This window comes from Mauremys mutica, chromosome 1 (assembly GCF_020497125.1).
Source record: "Mauremys mutica isolate MM-2020 ecotype Southern chromosome 1, ASM2049712v1, whole genome shotgun sequence".
Taxonomy (NCBI): domain Eukaryota; kingdom Metazoa; phylum Chordata; order Testudines; family Geoemydidae; genus Mauremys; species Mauremys mutica.
Genome location: NC_059072.1, coordinates 163,544,512 through 163,559,751, shown reverse-complemented (window position 1 = coordinate 163,559,751; position 15,240 = coordinate 163,544,512). Strand labels below are relative to the sequence as shown.

At 43.6% G+C, this 15,240-nt stretch overlaps 1 protein-coding gene across 2 annotated transcripts in view; it reads left to right on the top strand.

Moving 5' to 3' along the window:
* The window catches only part of ATP1B1 (ATPase Na+/K+ transporting subunit beta 1), a 130,979-nt gene that overhangs the window by 82,492 nt on the left and 33,247 nt on the right, over window positions 1-15,240 (top strand). Inside the window, exon 1 of one of the 2 annotated variants that reach the window (XM_045001706.1) lies at window positions 4,965-5,196. The exons of the other annotated variant lie outside the window; for it this stretch is intronic. Within the exon in view, the coding sequence (XP_044857641.1) occupies window positions 5,121-5,196 (76 nt within the window). The 5' untranslated portion in view covers window positions 4,965-5,120. Of the gene's footprint in view, window positions 1-4,964; window positions 5,197-15,240 lie in introns of those variants that run through there. 2 annotated transcript variants of the gene reach the window in all.

Here is a 15,240-nt window from a genome sequence, read left to right as displayed (position 1 = left end):
CAGCTCCCGCTGAAGATTAGTGAAAACTGAGAGCCTAATTCTTTTAGATGCCTTTGAAAATCCAGCCTAAACCAATATCAGAGATAGAATCATAGATTATTAGGGTTGGAAAGGACCTCAGGAGATCATCTAGTCCAACCCCCTGCTCAAAGCAGGGCCAATCCCCAACTAAATCCCAAAATGGCCCCCTCAAGGATTGAACTCACAACCCTGGTGGGCTGAATCTTTCCCTTTGATGTGCTGGGGAAAGAGGGTGGAAAGAGCTACTTCTTGCTTGTGAAGTATCCAAGCACACTACCCCCTTGTCTACTCTCTTCTTCCTTCCTCCCAAAGCCAAGATGGCCTGCTTCCCGCTCACCCCAGCTGCGTATAAACATCAGCAGATCAGCACACACCTGGCAGCAAAATGTCCCAAATGGCAGTGCCCTGTGACAGCTCACCTTGAGCAATCCTCTCCTGTCTTGGTAGGGTTCTTTTTGGAGAGGAAGTGCCCACTAGCTTCTGGTTAGGGTAGCATTTGGCTTTTTAATTTCAGGCAGCAAAGCCCATGTTTTTAACTGCCATCTGGAGGAGCATCCCCTTGAGTGAAGGAACCTGTCCGTGCAATGCAAATGAAGTGGAGGCTTTACGATGTTATACCCGTTGGTGAGGATTTCATTCCTGTTTTAAGATGTATCTTTCTTAAGCTTTTTTCTTTCTGAGCAAATGGATTTGACTCTCAAAGAGCCAGCCAGCTGGTTGTTAGCTTCAGCTCATCTTGACGTTCATTTTCTTTTTGAATGAGTTTACATGTTATTCAAGCTTAATTATATCACTGTGCAGATAAATTTCTTGGAAGCTTTTCCCCCCCACCCATCTTTCTGCTAAGTTTTTAATGATTCCCCACTACCTCCCTTCAGCTCATATAGATCCACTTTTTATTTGAATTATAGGTGTCTTTTAAATTAAAGGCATCTTGATTGCTTATTCATATTTGCAAAGCTGGCTGGCAAGTGCAATAAATGGTGAATGATTGGCTGAACAAAGGGAACAATGGGGGGTCTTATTAAAGCCTGGTCAAACAGCACAGTTAGAACTTCAACCATCACCCTTATGATAGTCTGGAGTTGGTGACTTTTTAGGTCCTAAGCTGTAATAGGAAACTAAACAGCCTTGCTGTGTCTGGTGATAGACTGGCTCCCCGAAGCTCAGAGGGGAATAAAATAACAGTGGTGGCTGGGGGTGAGCTGGCTGTTCTGCAATGCACAGTTATACTATCATTTGAAGACGTTTTGTGAGACAAAGTCTCTATTCCTGGTGAGGAAATGAAGCCCTGCATGGATGCCAATAATCTTCACCATTATACTGCGTGCCTGATTCAGGGCTGCTCACAAGTTAGTTAAAATACTGAATGGGACAGAACTGGGAATGGGAGATGGACCCTCTAGATCAGCAGTTCCCAAACTGTGCTACAGGAGTTCAATGTTCCATCCATTCACTTCACAACAGTTTTTTAAGAAGGTGTTATGTGAACCAATAAAGCTTGGGACCCGCTGCTCACTGGTTCAAATTATCCAGACTGGTAGTGGATTCAAGTGGCTATCATTGGGTGACTTCAGTATAGTTTCTAATGCACTGGGGTCCGCCATAGCAAGGACTGAATGGGCCACAGAGACTCAACAGTCCTCTGACCCATAGTGGAGATATGATAGGACAGGGTGAGGAAAGCTTTGTCTGCTGTACGTATCAAGAGAGGAACTTGTTTCCAGAGCTGTAAATCAGGCATCTTGTCTAATGTCTTGTCTACACTGGCAGAGGAGTCTAGCGTACAGGCACTACATGTGTAGCTACATGCTGCAGTGATAGTCAGGCTGTGTCCACACTTGTCACTGCAATGTGTAGCTACATGTGGCAGTGAAAGGCTGGCAGTGGAGAGCTTTCGGAGACTATCCCCGCTGCTGGAGCTTTTCACTGAGGCAGGGAAAGGCTCCGGCAGGGAACAGGCAGAGGGACACTACACTGGTAAAAATGGCAGTGTAGACATGGGAAGCACTACTTAGGCATGTAGAGACACATGTAGGGTATATATACCCTAAGGGTTCAGGCGTGTAGGGCACTCTACTCGCCTAAGTTGTGCCTTACCACCTGTGCTGCTATTTATACCCTTGCTAGCTGTGCTTGCATTGTATGTACTCTCCACTCTGCTATAAGTGTAGACGTACCTTCAGGTACTCACATGGCCTCTGTGAGTGTAGTATCTGAGCACCTTACAATCTTTAATGTATTTATCCTTGTAACACCCCTGTGAAGGAGGGCGGTGCTATTACCTCCATTGTCCAGGTGGGGAACTGAGGCACAGAGAGACTAAGTGACTTGCCCAAAGTCACACAGAAAATCTGTGGCAGAGCTGGGAGTTAAACTCAGGTCTCCCAAATCCCAGGCTAGCGTCTTAACCACTAGATCATCCATCCTCTCTGTTTATAATACCAAAAGACCCATTCACACAGACATAGCTACAGTGCTGGGGGATCGTGTTACAGCAAAGTAGTCCCCTAACTGTGTTACAGTCCTAGGGCCAAATTCTCTGCTAAAACATGGTTGGGTCTCATGTGGTCAAGCCAAAACAAACCGTACTGTAACAGGCTCCCCAGCCAGGGTCAGGTTGCCTGTGCCGATGGACCTGCCAGGAGTGAAGAGGAAAGATGCTGAAATAGAGTGTGCATTGTAGGGTGTGATCTGGGGGATTATGTACTGAGACCTTTCTAGTATTCACTTTGTTAATGTCTGAATTATTTTTTGCCTATGGACTGCTTTACCATTCATCTCGTAATCGCTGCTCGAACTGAGAGGAAGGATATTCCAGTGTCACAGCACTAGCCAACGACTTGAGAGGCCTGGATCCAGTTCCTTGCTTTAACGTAGACTTCCTGTGTGAGTTTGAGCAAGTCACTCAGCCTCTCTGTGCCTCAATTCCCATCTGTAAAATGGGGATAACAGCACTGCCCTACTGCACAGGGGTGTCATGAGGATAAATATATTAAAGACTGTGAGGTGCTCAGATACTATGGGGATCATGTAAGTATGTAAGATAGATAGAATGTGCCATGACCATCTTTGATTTGCTACGGAAGGACCAGAGTCTGCCACCCTTCAATAGTACCTTACTCTGCAGGCAGCCCCACTAAAGTCAGTGGAGTAAGATATAACTCCGTATGAATCAGAATGGCAGATTCTGGCCCAAAGAGACAAGTCCCAGAATCCAACTGGCGCAACTGGAGGTTTTGTCTGAGTAAGGACTGCAGGACTGAGCCCAAGGGGGGCCTTTTCTGGTGTCTCTCATGGGAGAGAAGTTAAATTAGTGTAGATAGGGGTGAAGTGGGGAATGGGGATCTCCAAACATCTTTAGCTGAGAACGTGGAACAAAACTGTAGAAAATATTTTAAAGGTGACATCATGTTTACAGTTGTCCATGAAATGACCCCTATTTTCATGCACTGTATAAAGGGTTCAGGTGGAGATTTTCAAAGGAGCCAAAGAGAGGTAGGCACCCACTTCTCAGTGAAAGTCAGTGGGAGTTGAGTGCCTAACTCCTTTTGAAAACCCCAGCCTCAATCTTGCAGTCATTACTCCCATGGGAGTTACAGAAAGCTGAGAGTGCTCAGTCCTTGCAGGCTTTGGGCATTCTGTGGCGTGGGAGTGACAGTGGAACAGGGAATGGTAACACCAGAAGTTAGGTTAGCTGGGACAAGGCGAGTTGCTATTGTAAAGTTGACAATAAAATTTCCTTCCAGGATTTTTTCTTCAGATTTATTCTATTTTCACCATAATATCCTCTGTAAAAAAAATTAAAAGTTCCGGTAGACTTCCACTGGCTCTCTTGTTCTTATCATTTCTCTTGTCGGTTTTTTCCCTGGGATTCTTTTTGTCAGTCACTGTGTCTATGCGCGTCTCTTGTGTCCCACACACAATTTCTCCTTTTCTTCTGTTGCTGTCCCACCAAAATTCTTCCCACCCATTCACCACCTTTCCGTCCCCTCCATGCACACCATACATCTTCCTTAATCCTCTCCAACCTTCCTCCAGACTTATCTCACCTTCTGACCCGCCTCACAATGTCCCATCTCTAATCTTCTCAAACCTTTTAGCAGTGTCAGACAATAATGCTGCAGAGACACAGAAAAGAGTTTTGCTTCTAACAGTGAACATGGAACTTTATTAGGTTAAGGCAAGCCTTGGTCTACACACACTATAACTTTGTTGATTAGGGATGTGATTTTTTTTTAAACCAAAATAGTTATAGCAGTACAGCCTAGTCTGAATGCAGTTATACCAGTATAAAAGGGTCTTATACTGGTGCAGCTTATTCCAATTCCCATATAATAATAGCTATAGCAGTATAAAGCACCAGTATTACTGCATCCACTCTATGGGAGTTGTACTGGTTTAACTATACCAATATAGTCAAAGCAGTACAACTTTTGTGTGTAGACAAGCTGTAGTGGGATTTACTCCCCACACTGGCCCTGAGAGAGCTGAATTAAGCCAGGTGGGCCCAATGAGCCAATTAAGGACCAAGTGAGGGAGAGCCTTGATTAGAAAGAAGCTCAACTCTGAGAGAACAGGTGGGAAATTCTGTAAAGCCAAGAGGCTGGTAAATAGTGTAGGGGGTGGGGCAGAAGCTTGTAGTCTCTCCTCCTGGAGTAAGGGAGAAGGAAGTAATTGGGGATAGGACCTGCTGAGATCCAGTGGGTCTGAGAAAGGGGGTTGACTAGCAGGACTGGAGAAACACAGTAGCAAGGAGTCTAGGGACTAGAGCAGTAAGTGAGTGCAGCTGTGGACTTTAAGTGCTTGCTCCAGGGCCCTGGCCTGGAACCCTGAGTAGAGGGTGGGGCTGGGTTCCCCTACCAGTCACAGCAGAGTGGTACTGCTTGGGGCAGTGAACTAGAAGACTGCCTGGGTCACTGCAGGAGTGACAGAGTCAGGGCTGCAGGCCTGAGGACTGCATGATGCTGCTTGAGCAGAAAGACTCTGAAGGGCTCCCACCTCTTGCTGGGAGGGGAATCACAGTGTGACCTGGTTGGAGGGCTGAGTCACAAAGCTGCTGTGCTGCAATGCTGTGAGAGGGAGGAGAGCCGCAGCTGATGGAAGAGGAGAAAGAGGGTGCTGAACTGGACCGAGCTAGTCCTCAGAATTGCCCAAGGGAAGTACCACCCAGCGGTGAGTAGAGTGCCCTGTGACACAAGCCCAAGGGAAAGCAGGATTGTCCCTAAAGCTAAATATCTTCCCATGTAGGCCCTTTCCACATCAAGGGGAGTCACACTGGAGTAACTCCATTGATGTAGTTCTCCTGGCTCCAACAACTGATCTTGTCACAGTGCACTGGTGCAAAGTGGTGAGATGCCTTATGTACCTTAATTCAATAACACAGAAGTATGCTGCACCTGGTAAGCCCTGTGTTGTGCCAGTGCATTGTGACTACATTAGGGTCTGCCCTGGCTGTCTACACTGGCATTGTTAACACTGGTGGAGCTGAACTGGAGTGAGCAATAAGGGGGACTGGTTGAGAGAAAAATACTAGTATAGATTAGGCCCATCAAACAATCTAGCTAGTACAGTGCATAGGGGATGCCTACACTGCCATCACAGGGTTTCACTGCAAGTCATGTAGACATACCTGAGCTAGCTTTAATCTAATCATCATGATACCACAGTACCATAGTCTTCAGTGTGGGTTAGCTGCCTGAGTAATTAGCCAGGGCTCAAGACCATGCTACTGTGGCTTTGTTGCTCTGGTACCCAAGCTAGTGTGGCTGTTTCTACACAGCCATGATTGCACCCTGAGACTACAGTGTACACGTACCCTTAGTCAAAGGAAAGGCATATATACCTATATCCTTCTCCACAACGGTAAGGGAAACCATGTTAGAATCCTGCTACCAATCACTTAATCATGGCTGCTGCTAGAGCATTTCTGATCCCTGTGTGAATAGAGATCATGAGGAAAGGGCACCTTGAATTGGTCCAAAGTTTGGCTCATTGAAGGCTTGAGGCCAATATTTGCACACACAAAATGATACCTAAAGTTAGGCTCCTAGGTCCATATTTAGGCACCTCAATAAATGACTTGACTTTGAAAAGTGCTGAGCTCTCATCCACACCCATTAAAAACAATGGGAGATACTGGGCTGTTAAGGTTTTTGAAAGTCAGACTGCTTTTTTGGGAGCCTAAATATGGGCTTAGGACTCCACGACCTTTATCTTGGGTTGTTTTTTAAAAGCATATGTAATGGCTGGAAGAAAATTGCCACTTCAGTTATCTAACTAAAACAACAGTGACAAATTAAAGTGGAATTATCAAAGGGTCACAGACATAAACTGGAAACCTCCAGTCTGAAATCAGAAGTGGTAAGAATTGCTGATCAGTTTTAATCATATCCTTGCTTTATCGCCTCCTGCTCTGCACTTTTCAGTCAGATCTGCAGACACATTGGCTCATATTTAATTAAAAACTGTGGCTTCACTGTGAAACCTGCCATTCTCAATTCCAGTTTAAAAGAATTAGTCTTGGGACATGCATCTGTTTAATGGAGGTGATGCTGAAGGAGGATAGATCAGTTGTACTTAACTTCGTGTCATTAACACAATTCAGTGGATCCACAGATGCACATCTATGTTGAGTGGACTTGCTGTTTCGCCCATCCCCATGTTAGGTCTACATTCAGTTGAGTCAGCAGCACTGACTTCTGTCCATGTATCCCAATGTTGTGAGCACCACTCCATGTGGTGCACTGTGGATGATTCTGCTGAGTGGGAATGTACAGCTGTAACCTTCAACTAATGTTCCAAAAGTTCTGACAACAGGAGCGGCACTCAAAGCTGTCTGTCCATGGAAAACTTTGACACATCTTCCAACCACCAAGAACTGGTGCAAAATTAAATGTCGCAATCTATGAACGCTGACCATTAGATGCTGTAATTTTGGTCAAATATGCTCTCATACGTAGGACTGGCTGGCTCAGAGGATTTTATAATGGGGTATACACCCCAGGGCAGTAATGACTGAAAGTTGTAACCATCTGATGGCTGTTTAGCCTATGTAAAAATAGTTTAGTGATCTCAGTCCAGTTCCCATTAGAAAAATGCCTGTGTCACAAAATCCAGGCTTGGTTATATCCAAGTTTTTAGTCTACTCAGGGAATACAGTTAAGGTCCCATCTATGCTAACAAGATGGGTAACTGGATCACATGTGTATTGTGATTGAGATTGATGGGGCCATTCATTGGCGGCGGTGGAAGGAAGTCTTGATCAGGCTTGTTTTGGCTAGAGGTTGGCCACATTCAGTGCTCATGGGGCCAGGGCCTGAGGTCTGGGCTTGTTTTCTTTATCAGGATCTCATGGCCACTATTTCTTCTGAATTAAAAAAAAAAATCTATCAAAAATACCTCTGCCCCAATAAGCTTGACCTTCCATCTGGTATATTACATACATCTGATCTAGGCCTAACTTAGGCTGTAAACTTCTTGGGTCAGGGACTGTGTTGCCTTTTATGTTTGTAAAACCCTAAGCACATGATGGTGTGCAGCATTCCCATGGGAGTCAGCAGCAGTTAGCGATCTGGTGATTGGTGCTGTATAAATATCTTAGTCTCTTACTCTTTCAATAGAACAGGAAAAATATGATGCAAAGACAGAGAATGAAATAAAAGATTAAAAGAAATAGGACAGCATATTAAGGGCCTGATCAGAACTGCTCTGTGGTGGTTGCTTTAGCTTTTCCCATCACCCATCCTGCATGCCACCTGTGCACTGTTCCCCAATTCATTTCTAGCCTGGAGCTATGCAACAGAAGCAACCATAACATGCATAACAGTATCAGTTGTTTTATGTTAGATCACCCCCATCTCTCTAATGTCACAACCCCAGGTCAAAACAGCTCTCCCCTCCTTCCTTCAAACACTAGGGGAAAACTGATTTAACTCTGTAACTTGTGGATCAGGCCCATAGCTAGTGATAAGAGTTGTTTTTGAAGTTCTTCATATTCTAGTTCTATCAAGGCTGGTAGAAGCAGGTCTGAAACCTCTATTCTACCTCTGAGTGTAGCGCATGCACCCTCAAGCTTATTTTAGTATTTGGCTGTTTCAGCTGAAGGCCCAGCTTTGCCAAGTGTCATCAGTATTTGTCAGAATCTCTGCTACCACCCTTCCTGCATGACAATGATTACAGACTAATGATATTTTACTTATCTAACAAAACCCAACCCTCTCCCTTGGCAAATGAGAGAATAGAACAATTGCAATATATTTGTCAGAGACTTGGGTTGAATTTCCTACTCTGCAACTTATTTTATTTGCCAGTCAAGATTCCCTGCATGTAGAGTGCTGTAGTAGAAGCATAGGATACTGATATATTAATGACTCCCTAAATTGTTTTTATGGGGCTTCTCAGATTCCTGCAGTGTTACCACGGAGTGGAATGTAGCAGATTTTGGGGGGGGGGTGTCTGGCCCCCAGGAATTCCTGCTGATCTAGTGACATTTATGGACACCTGCAAACATTAACAGAGTGGCCCTCATTACAGATCATATATGTCCAGCTAGGCCCGACTCCCACTGAAGTTGGGCTAGATATTAGGAAAAGCTTTTTCACTAGGAGCGTGGTGAAGCACTGGAATGGGTTACCTAGGGAGGTGGTGGAATCTCCTTCCTTAGAGGTTTTTAAGGTCAGGCTTGACAAAGCCCTGGCTGGGATGATTTAGTGGAGATTGGTCCTGCTTTGAGCAGGGGATTGGACTAGATGACCTCCTGAGGTCCCTTCCAACCCTGATATTCTATGGTTCTAAATTTCTTTGAGAGACCCCACACTAATTGTATGTTCTGTGATTAAGTTTTACCAACCCAGTAACAAATGGGAATTCCTGAAGCACTAGAACAGTCTTACCATGGAGTCACAGTTAGACTGGAATGCCCAAGGAGACTATCTTGTCACCCAGGCAAGCTGGATTTAGTGATAATTGGTTGCTATACGCCAAAGATCACAAAATAGTCACGTTACTCCCAGTTCCAGGAGACCAGTCACTTACCCCAGATCAGTTTGTACCTGGGATCTCACACCAAAGATAATGCTTGTAGTTAACTATAGGATTGGCTATCTACAGATCTATTAACTAAGAAAAGAAGTGAGGTATTACAAAGCTAAAGCAGGCAAGCATATATACACACAAATGAGTTAGTCTGTGGGTTTTGAAAGGTGACAGAGTTGTAGTAATCTGTCGGCTCCGAATGCCTTTTAGGCCTAACTCAGGTTGACCCTGGGATCTCAGCTTCTGTTGCATAGCTCCTCGGGCCTGTGAGAATCCAAACAACAAAAAAGATGAGAGAAATTTCTCGTTTATTTCCTTCTTCCAGAACTCAAGCCTCTTCATGGGTACAAGGGGGCAATTAACCAAGTCTTTGCATTGTGATGTCCCACAATGGCTCACTTAGTTTTAATAACCCTTCTTGATGGGCAGGAGACAATCCCTCCTGACTGGGTTCACAATTTCAGAGCAAACATTTTTTTTAGAGTTATACAGCAAAACATTAAATATTACTGTATAGCAGGTGATAAAGAAATTATAATTGAGATTAATACATGCAACAACTTAGAAGTATTTCATAAAGTCTAAACACATTGTTATAAGTCCAATACCGTTTTAACTATCCTAACACACAGGTGAAATTGACTGGCTTCCAGCAACAAGTTTGTCAATGTTTGGCTGAGTCCTAAAGCCTTTGCAAGAGCTGTCCTCTAGTCTGCCAGAATCACAGCCATCTCTGTTGCTGACTGTGACCTTAGGTTAAGTGTCCATGTATTTTGGGTACCGATCTTGACCCTGATTTTCAGCAATGCTGAGCAGCCACAGCTCCAGGTAATGGCAGCAGGAGTTGTGTGTGCTCAGCACCTCTGTCAATCAAGTCCTCGGTGTCTCAAGTTAGACACTCCCAAACGAAGGCACCCAAAATCAGAGTCCTCTCTTTTGAAAATGTTAGTCTTGGTCTCTGTCCTAGTTCTCCCATTTAAAAAATGGGGAAACTAAATGGATAGGGGTCAAAACCCACCCCCTTGATGTGAACATCTCTGGATTCCAGGGGTGTTTGAAATTGAGTCCAAGATTTGGATTCAAATTTTGCAAATGGCTCCAATCTCTGTCACAGACACTGGATCCAAACACTTCTAAACTTTGGCATCCAGACCCACGTTTTACCGCCTTAACCTCTCTTAGAAGAAGAAGAATGACTGTTCTGTCAGTTGGTTGTGAGATAAGAGCACAGGGGTGGGAATCAGAAGACTTGGATTCTAATCCTTTTCTGCCATTGACTCTGACTTTAGCTTCTCTCTGACCGGCTAACACGTGATAAAATGACAACTGCCTTGGCCACACTAGAATTTTAACACATTAGCTAATACAAGTGTTTAAAAAACAAACCAACTCTTTCCTCTCTTCACCCTCCACCCCCCCACATGTGACCTTGGATGTTACTTCTCCTCTGGGACTCGGGTTCTACACTGGTAAAACGTAGTAAATATTTTTCCTTTGTAAAGTGTTTTGAGATCTACAGTCGAAAAAAAAACCCCTGTATACATTCTAGGTATTACTGGTGTTCACAAAGAGTTCTGAAGATGCAAAGTGCTACTCCTTTATCAGAGAAAACGTAAAACATTTATAAGAATGAACTATCCATGGCATCCAACCCATTCTGTGTGCAGCTGTTAAACCAGCTGCTCCTAGATAACCCTTATCTGACTTGTTTGTTTTAAATTCTTCTGGTTGGTTGGTTTTTTATGCTTAATTCCATGTTATTGTTTGACGGTCTCAGGACTCTCCAACACCAAACTCCCCATCCTGGGGAGAAAGGGGCCAAATTCCTTAATGATATAACAGCATTGAAGCTGTCCATCGGTTCATTGTTTTGACTCCACTCCAGTGCTTGTTTCTCTGGTTCCCCTGTAATATTCCTGGGCTTTGAAGTTTCAGTTTCAATAACATTATTTGCAGGGCAAGGTAGACAAGCAGTGCCATAGTTAATACATCAAGTACCTAGATACCATGGTGATAGGGGATCAAAGTGTCTGTGTCTAGGAGCAATTTCGTATTTGCATTGTGATTGATATGCTAAAACCCGATGGGGAGGAATGGTGCGTACCTCCTTTGCTTTGTTTCTTGATGCAGATGATGAGCATCTCCAAAGCTAGGTTAAAAAAGGCAGCAGTGCCTCTGTTTAAACAACAGAATCTGCCTGTACAAGGGGAAAAGGCTAGAAAAGGCAGCTTTATTAAACAAAAGCTTAATATCTATAGAAGACACAAACAAATAACATGTTAAGGGCAATCAGATTGCAGCAAATACTTGATTATATGTTTTAGTCCCGCTCAAGTTACTGAGCTCACTGCAGGAATAGCTGTGTTACACAGGTCAGACTAGATGATCTAATGGTCCCTTCTGACTTTAAAATCTGCTTCTTCCAAAAGCTTTCCATGAAACTGTATTTGTGCTGGACAATACTCCTACTCGCCTCCCATTCCTTCCCTGCCTCCATTTTTCAGATTTTCTTCTTTTCCCTGGCACACAAGTATCAGCTGGGGTGATCAGCTGTAAAGAGGTTCATGACAATAGTGAATAGAATGTAGAGTACAATCCTACACTGGCCAGAGGGGTGGTCTAGCTACTTCTTTTTTCCCCTCTCTCTGATTAGGGATCTGGGGGGCTACTGTCACTTAGATAACCATTCTGTGACACTGAGGCAAGCAGATCCCTGTTGTGGAGTGGGGAATGCACGGCAGGCAAGATGGCAACATAGGGTTTATAGTTAACTTCCAAGTTGTGGTGGTTTGGTTGATTGTGTTCAGTAGCTGATGCTTATTTTCATCCCCTTGTACAATACTCTTATTGTATCTGTTGCAAAGTGTGGTAGGACAGGGTGGATGAAGATTGTTTTTTGTGGCTGCAGCCTCACTATAGTCACCACCCACAGAACCAAAAAAAAGTCTTCAGCTCTGAGTCCCTGTCCATGTGTGCCGTGAATGTAGGCTGAAGCCCTGTCTGCAGTGTAAATATAACAGTCAGAGGGCCTGGTTAAAAGCTATAGTCCACAACCCAGTTATAAGCAATAATGTAGTGTAGTGTTCCTCATTATGTCGTCCTAATCAGGTTAAGGCCATGGGCTCTCTATAACATAAAATCCACTTGCTTCGTTATAACTATAGTGTACATAGGACCTGAGGTGGAGTGGAGTCATGACACAATCTGAAGTATTTGGGAACTAAGATTCCCAGGGCCCATGGCATGTGAGAAGGATGGTCTAAAGCACTACTGGGACCCAGGACTCTTGGGTTCTATTCCTGGCACTTCCACGATCTCAGAGGAGGTGGGAGGAAGACCAGTTGACAGTTTCTGGGTAAAAATAAAAGTGGCAAAAAATAGAAGTGATGTCATGGTAGAAGTTTATCACAGACCACCAAATCAGAAAAGGATGTGGATTTTGAGAATACACAACAGAAATACTGAAAACACAAGACCTGGTAGTAATGGGGGACTTTAACTACCCAGACATCTTTCAGGAAAATAATAAAGCAAAACACACAATTTTCAGTAGGTTCCTAGAATGTGACATATTGGGAACAACTCTGAGACAAAAAATGGATGAAGTAACCAGGGGGCCAGCCATTTTAGACTTGATTCTGACCAATAGGGAGGAATCGGCAGCAAATCTGAAGGTGGAAGGCAAATTGGATGAAGAGATAATCATGAAATCTATCACTTCATTCTAAGAAAAGGAAAGTATGAGAGCAGCAGAATAAGGATAATAGACTTCACAAAGGCAGACTTTAACAGACTCAGAATTGGTAGGTAAGGTCCAGTGGGAAGAAAAACGATTGGGGGCGGGGGGGCGGGGGAAGAGGGGAAAGGAGTTCAGGAGAGCTGGCAATTTCTCAAGGAGAAGATATTAAAGGCACAACTGCAAACTAGCCTGATGTGAAAGAGAGATAGGAAGACTAGTATGAGGTCATTATGGCTCTTTCGTGACCTGAAAATCAAAAGGGAGCCCTACAAAAAGTGGAAACATGGAAATTGCTAAGGAAGAGTGCAAAAGACTAGCACAAGCATTTAGGGACAAAATCAGAAAGGCTAAGGCACCTTCCAAAGGATATAAAGGACAATATGAAGATGCTCTCTAAATGTATGAGGGGCAAGAGAAAGATAGAGAATGCAGGTCCTGTACTTAGCTGGAAAGGAGAGCTAATAACTGATGACATTAAGGAGGCTGGGATGTTTAATGCATATTTTGCTTTAGTCTTCACTAAAAAGGTTAATGTGACTAGGTACTCCACACAATTAGGGTGACCAGATAGCAAGTGTAAAAAATCGGGATGGGAGTGGGGGGGTAATAGGTGCCTATAAAATCGGGACATCTGGTCACCCTACACACAATTAATATTAACAAGGGGAAAAGAATGAAATCCAAAACAGGAAAGAACAGGTTAAAGAATATTTAGATGTATTCAGGTTCTCGGGGCCTGATGAAATTTATTTTAGTGTACTTTAGGAACTAGGTGGAATTATCCTGGAACTGTTACCAGTTATCTTTAATAACTTATGGAGGATGGATGAAGTCCCAGAGGACTGGAGAAGGGCAAACGTATCTGCCATTAAAAAGGGGAACAAAGAGGACCTGGGGAATTAGACTGGTCAACCTAACTTCAATACCTGGAAAGATACTGGAACAAATAATTAAATAATGAATTTGCAAGCACCTGGAGAATAATAGGGTTATAAGGAATAGCCAGGATGGATTTTCCATAACAAATCATGCCGAACCAACCTAATTTCCTTCTTTGACAGGGTTATTGGCCTACTGGATGGAGGGGAAGAAGTAACCATGAGACATCGTGATTTTTAGTAAGGCTTTTGATGCAGTCCCATGTGACATTCTCATGAGCAAACTAGGGAAATGTGGTCTAAATGAAATTACTATAAGGTGTGTACACAACTGGTTGAAAGACCATGCTCAGAGTAGTTGTCAATGGTTCGTTGTTAAACTGGGAGTGTGTATCTAGTGGGGTCCCACAGGGGTCGTCCTGGGTGCAGTACTAGTCAATATTTTCATTAGTGACTTAGATAATGGAATGGAGAGTGCTTATAAAATCTGCAGATGTGACACCAAGCTGGGAGAGGTTGCTGGCACTTTGGAGGACAAGATTAGAATTCAAAATGACCTTGAGCAATTGGAGAATTGGTCTGAAATCAAGATGAAATTAAATAAAGTAAAAATCTGTACTTAAAAAGAAAAAATAAAATGCCCAACTACAAAATGGGGAGTAACTGGCTAGCTGGTAGTACTGCAGTAAAGTATCTGGGGGGCTATAGTGGATCACAGATTGTTGATTTGTATTCAATGTGGTGCAGCTGCAAAAAAGTCCAATATCGTTCTGGGGGTGTATTAACAGGAGTGTCAAATGTCAGATACAGGAGGTAATTGTCCTACTCTACTTGGCACTGATGAGGCCTCCTCTGAATCATTCTGTCCAGTTCTGGGCACCACACTTTTAGGAGAGATGTGGACAAATTGGAGAGACTCCAGAGGAGAGCAGCAAAAATGATAAAAGGTTTACAAACCTGACCTATGAGGAAAGGTTAAAATAAATGGGCATGTTTAGTCTTAAGAAAAGAAGATAATCGGGTGACCTGATAACAGTTGATAAATATATTAAAAGCTGTTATAAAGAGGATGGGGATCAATTGTTCATGTCCACTGAAGATAGGAGAAGTAGTAATGGACTTAACCTGCAGCAGGAGAGATTTTAGGTTACATATTAGGAAAATCTTTCTAAGGATGAAGGGTGTTTAAACTCTGGAATAGGCTTCCTGGGAGTTTGTGCAATCCTCATCACTGGAGGTTTTTAAGAACAGGTTGGACAAACACCTGTTGGGGATGGTCTAGGTTTACTTTGTCCTGTTTCAGCATTGGGGGGGGGAGGGGGGGAGTGTGTGTGGTGGTGCTGGACTTGATGACCTTTTGAGGTCCCTTCCAGACCTACATTCTATAATCTTGTTGTATGACCCTACATAAGTCATGCCTCTTTTGTGGGTCTGTTTCTCCCGCTGATAATGTGGAGATAAGTTATCCTCCTAACCCTACCACTGTAACGTGGGGAGGTATTAGCTAATATTAAGTGCTTTGGTAACCTTGGATGGAAGGCACTAAAGAGGAACAAAACTATATAC